We start from the raw sequence: 6,000 nt of genomic DNA, 5'->3' as shown, positions 1-6,000 counted from the left end.
CCACAAACGAGGGGCTGGATTTCTGCATCTCTCTGATGCTGGGCCAAAGGAGTGTGCATGCATCCGTGTGCATGTTTGAGTTTACATGCATGACAAAGGGGGATGTGGGAGAGTTGGAAGTCTTACATTACCCTACTACAGTATCAAGCCCAGTCATTGTTTCTCTGCAGGCTGCCATGCTTTGTGCATCCATATTGTGTCTGTAGGTGGGTATGTGATAAAGGTTGTGTGTGTTTGAGAGAGAGCAAAGAAAAGGCTGAAAAGCCTCGGGGGGATTTCCCCCAAAAAGGGAAAGCTTTTCTCCTCCCCCTTTCTCTCTCTCCTCCCTCCCTCCCTCTCTTTCTCGCCCTCTTGCTCTCTCTCTCTAAGCACTCCAAGTAGCTTGAGACTCAAAAAGAGAAGTGAAAGAGGAGCTCGTGGATCAACAGGCATTCTGACAATTTTGTTGCGTCCTGTGCCTCACATTCGGACTTGTGGAAGCTCTATGAAGAATGGAAGTGACTCCAGTTACTTTCCAATCAGGACAACTCGCTGTCATGTGGATGTACTTCAGCTGCCTTTTGTTGTTGATGCTCTAAACATGGCAAGTCTCTCAGCACGGAGCCCGGGGAAGCTGTCTGGAGAGGATTATCAGCACCAAAAAATGGAAAAACTTTATGTGTGAAAGAGGAGAAACTCCAGCAAAGATGGTAAAGTGTTACTCTTGTGTTTCACTCTCTTCTGTTGGTTCTTTCTTGTCAAGAAGTTAAAGTGCTCCACTGACAAAGTAACTGAGAGTGTGAGCCTCCAGTTTGGACAAGTGACTTTGTTTTGTCTCTGTGGCTTTGCCAGCCATGTGTGACTGAAGTTTTACAAGCTTTACAAGTTTAAAAGAGATCATTATTTTGCTCCTGTAGCAGCATTTTGTTTTAGTTGCATGATACTTTAATGCACATTCTTTGTCCTCTTTTTATGAAACCTTATCTCTCAGAAATACAAAGCTAATGTTACAGCACTCTCCAAACCTTTTTTTTTTATCCTTAGCACAGTTGGTGGGACTCTTTCACATCAACAGCACACAGCATCTCTGGCTTTTTAAGTGTTTGCACTGACAAAGAAGGGGGGGGGGGGGGGGGAGACAGTGAGAGGCACATTGCCTTTTGTTTTACATCTTTTTAAGTGCTTTCGTCCGGGTTTAATTGATGCAGATGGCATGAATACTACAGTGAGTGGGGAGTGTTTTGACGTATAAAGTATTTGACTACTTTGCATCTATGCATAATGAAATGCTCAAGTTCAGACTTTGGCACTTTGAAAGGTTTTTTTTCAACTGGAGAGGACCAGACTAATCCTGGTGACAACAGAAACTAATTAATGTCAGTGAGTGAGCCATATAATGGGAACAAGTCAGACTTTGACAATGGTTTTGTGCACGGATGTGGCTTCTTTGAACTCTTAGGAAAATTCATCAAATCAAATATAATGCTGATAAAGAGTAATATACTGCAAACATATCTTGTACTCCAAGCCTTGCCAAAAGCACAGATTTCTTATTAACTTATATGCCTCTTCCATGTTCCAGTGTATCCAGCTTTCTGTTTACTCAGTGCATCTCTTTTCTTTATATGGACAGCAGTTAAACATTAAATTAATCATCTTCCCAGGCATGCCAGAATCATTTAGAGACAGCAGGATAGATGTTTAAAGACGTCCAGACATGGCCACCGCTGTACTTTGTCCTCCCTCACAGCACTTGTTTGACCAGCTTTTACAGCCCCAGATGTTTGTTTAACTTATAAAAAGACTGATGTTGTTTTCCCTGACCACCCTCCGACTTCCAGTCAGGAGCCTGCAGAGTCGAAATTATTAGATTACTGCGCCGTGTGTGACCATGTGTGTATCTCTTGGGTAAACACTCAGCATTAAACAAAACCCAGAGTACTTGCTTGCTCATGTGAATTGTGTTTGCATTCAGTTACTGTTTGACAAGTACAACCAGGAGTTACTCATTGACCAGCAAGGTCAAGAGCTGATTCCTTAAGGCCCACTGCTGCTTGTGTTTCTTTCTTTACAGTAAACATGACAATCTGGTGCAGAAAGGTTTTTTTTCTTCCAGTGTTTCTGTTGCAGTATTCAAAGTGTATTCAAAGTGAATGCAAATAATCCAAGCCTGTATGGGAGTTGCTGCTGGTGCGTCTTTGATTCATCCAAATAGTGAATTAGCCAACTATGATCAGTGTTAGAAAAAAACCAAGTAAACCACGGTAGACAGTAGATTTGTGTTACCTTTAATTTAATTCTTCAAAAATTAAACAAATCTTTTAGAAAACTTCAATATTGGGTTTAGACCTGCAGGAGGGTGCAACAAGCATTAAAGAAAGCATTGAAAGAAAACACGATGTAATGCTTCTTTTGAAGGGGTTAATAGCCAGCTCACACATCAATCAGACGAAGACAATTCATATGATTTATTTATGGTTGTTTTGTGTCCACCTGAGTCCCATATTTAGCTCTGTTTTGCTCTCCTACCTACATACTGCTGGCAGACATATCTGCTCAAGGCTCCTCTACAATTCACCTGCTAGATGCTAACATTGTACGTCCATTGTTTCCTGCAAAGTAGATAGCATGGAGGGACCTTTTCCCTAGCCGCATCAAGCTAAATGATACCAATGAGAGGGCTGAGACTGAACAGACGCAAACCAAAACAAAAAGCATAAAGATTGTAGACCGCTGAGGAGAGTTTAAGAAAGATGCAGAGGCAGGTTAGATTTCTCTTCAGATCCATAAAAACAACCCAATATTAATATTAAAATACAGGTTCTATTATCTTTAAGTATAAAGAGCTGACAGAGCTACAGACTCCTACAGAATAAGGACCTGCTCCATATTATCAGTCAGTGTGAAGTCAAAGTGCATTTTTTCAGTGTATGTTCGAGTCTGCATGCATATACCTTAATCAATTAGCTGTAAGAAAGTGTGTGGACATGCTATGTGAGAGCATCCAGATTTCAATTGGCTGACAGTTCATGTCCTGACCCGGCTGTAAAGGGTCACATCTGTGTGTCTCTCTCTCTCTCTTTGACAGCCATGGCACAGTCATCAGCAGCTCCTTCCTTTGCCTACAGCAAGTCAACACTTTTTTTACAATACCAGTGTCTGTGCTTCCTTGGCAAGGCAAATAATACGTCCTGCCCACTGCTGCACTTGCTGTGATTTTGCCAAATTTCTAACCACACCTAAAGGGAAAATCTCCATAATAATCCATCGTGATTAATAGAGAAGCATTATTACAGACTTTTTGTCTTGTGGAGGTGTATTAACTAAATTACACCAATCTTTCAACCGTCAGCAAGTCCAAGTTCTTAAAGCTGTCATTGAGCTTTGTGAGACATATTTGCAGCATGTTTATTATCTCTGCTTCACAAAAGTGGGTCAAACTCAACAGAGGCTCTGCAGTGTATTTTCAAAACAGAACCTTTGCCAAGCGTTCGAGGGGAAATGTCTGCGCAGCTACAGTATAGACTGTCTGAGAGTCAGTTTTCAGCGAGCATTGTTTCTAGAAACAAAGCTACTGCAACGCTCTCATTTCCAGACGGTGTTTAAATCATACTGATCTCCAGACATGAGATCAGATTTAACCTGCTTGTAATCAAAACTTGCTGAAAGACTGCAATCCAACCTGTTTGACAGATCATCATGACATCTATGACACACTCACTTCTTACTGAAAGACATTGCTTCAGTTTAAAAAATGTTAAGCTTAGTTTGCAATGCAATGGGTTTTAATCTGGGAAATAACTTCCCATCTTTCTTGTGTCGCACATTTCCAGAAGTGGAGGGTCATACATGGACTTACAGAAAACTCAAGAAAGAGGAGCAGCACATGTTAGTGTTTAGTACACGCCTTGTGAAAATATTCACTTCCTGATTAGCTTTAATCCCTTGAGCTGGGATTTATTCAATCACACCTTAATTTATATTATGAATCATTTCTTATTGATTCTCACATTCTTAGCTTCTGGGATTTATTATGTTTTTTACTCGTCTCTAAAAGGCAAACAGTTTGAATCTTTTTCTTGAGATTTGCCGAAAAGCCAGCTTTGGGAAAAAAAAGCTGATATTTTGAAACTAATGTGCTGTCTTATTTATGGGAGCAGTTAATGAATACATCATGAAGCCTCCCCCACCAACATAACGTTTCAGGAAAGTCTAATGTACTGTAAGTGTACTTTTCAATGGTGACATATTTTTGATATTTTGTGTTTTGCCACTTTAAAAAAACAAAACTCTTCACCTGTCTGATCCTGAGGTACTGTTTACAAAATATGCTGCCCTGACGTGACAGGAAGAGAGATAACCCTTCCTTTTATTGAATAGATCAACGGTCCAGAGAACCATTGCATCCAGGCATCCTTCCTGAAGAAGGTTTTGAAATGTAACATTTCACAACATGTCGTCTGTGCAGCTGTGAGTCACAGTTTCAGAGAGATGACAGCCAAGATTTATGTCCATTACAGACACACTAGGTTTATTGTTCTTCAAGATAGTAAAATATATTGCATTTCAGGCTTTACTTTGATGATCAGGTCTTGATTAGGTCTTGGAGATTATTGAGTCACTTTGGAATTCAAATCTCAGCACACCCTGATTCAGAAGTTTCAAATGTGTGGGTCTAGTAGAAAATGATCACAACAGGCCAAGTCAGAAACCTTAAACATGTGCACTCTTCACTGTTGACACCTTTGAGGTCTTACAAACTACAATGAATGAATGAATAAAAGGATGAATGAATACTAGAAACCATGCCAGATTAGTGCATGCAAGTTCTATTAACACACACACACACACACACACACACACACACACACACACACACACACACACACACACACACACACACACACACACACTATGTTTACTGTTTGAATGATGTAGGAGTTTGGTCTTGTTGAGGCTTTTTTATTGGTTGAAAGGGTTTTAGATGGCTTAACTGAATGGAGAGCCCCTCTGCTGAGTTTAACAAGAGTGGATCAAACACAAAGGAAGCACTGTCACGCTGCCAAACAGGAGATACTGAATAATAAAGGAAGAAAACGTGGAGAGGGATGAGCATTAACTGTTGTCTTTTAGTAAATATGATTTTATACATCTTTTTATTTTTGTCCCTATTTAACATAATGTACCAGTATATGCTGCAAATAAATTTATTGTAGGAATTTTCAAACCCTGTATGAAGCAAAACAATAATAATCTGGGAAATAACTCACTTAACAAATACACTCTTTATTCTTCTGAGGATAACATTTTGTCATTAATTGTCAAATTCCCCTCATCCCTCCTTGACAGTGTTGAGATGATCTGTTAATGCCGAGTTGTTGGTGTGTCATCTGAGACTGTTGCACATTTTTGCAGGTCCATACATGCAGGATTAAGGCTTTTACTACAGGATTGACTGGCAGCTCTTGACTAAAATGTCACTTCTGCTTATGTGTTGGTTTTGACCTGAAGGTGCAGAGACAGACCGCTTCTTATGAGACATCAACAAATCCATCCAACATGTCCCGTCAGGAGCTCTGTCCATTTAGTTAAAGTCGATCTCCTTTATGATGACATCCTGGGCAGCTCTTATCTTTTGAGGCTTTTGTGGCAGATGACACAACACACACATTGTGCTTTACACACCTTGACAGCTTGCTTATACTGTGGCTAAAATCTGGAGCCTGCTTTCTTTGGCCAAAGCCCAAGGCAATATGGAAGAAAACTGTAATTATCTGCTTAAAACCCAACACTCCAAAACACACCCAGGGGGCGAGACAAGACAAAGAGGGAGCCAACCTTTATAACAAATGCCTGTTGTCCAGCCTGGCATGTCAGTTCAGGTCAAACAATGATCTTTGTTTGAGACTGAAGCTATTTCTAGGGTTAAACCACAGGCTGAGTAGGCTGAGAGGGAATCCCCTTGTGTTGAATGTGTAGAGGAGGCGGTGATGGAATGTGGTCCTTAACTGGACATCGACC

General features: G+C 40.5%; 1 protein-coding gene across 1 annotated transcript in view; it reads left to right on the top strand.

Moving 5' to 3' along the window:
- Window positions 1-371: 371 nt before the first annotated feature.
- Window positions 372-6,000, top strand: part of LOC132977506 (uncharacterized protein KIAA1755-like) — a 29,177-nt gene continuing 23,548 nt past the window's right edge. The window contains exon 1 of the mRNA XM_061042121.1: window positions 372-689. Within this exon, the coding sequence (XP_060898104.1) occupies window positions 657-689 (33 nt within the window). The 5' untranslated portion in view covers window positions 372-656. The remainder of the gene's footprint in view (window positions 690-6,000) is intronic.

Source organism: Labrus mixtus, chromosome 7 (assembly GCF_963584025.1).
Source record: "Labrus mixtus chromosome 7, fLabMix1.1, whole genome shotgun sequence".
Lineage (NCBI taxonomy): Eukaryota > Metazoa > Chordata > Actinopteri > Labriformes > Labridae > Labrus > Labrus mixtus.
This window is presented reverse-complemented; position numbering and strand designations above follow the sequence as displayed.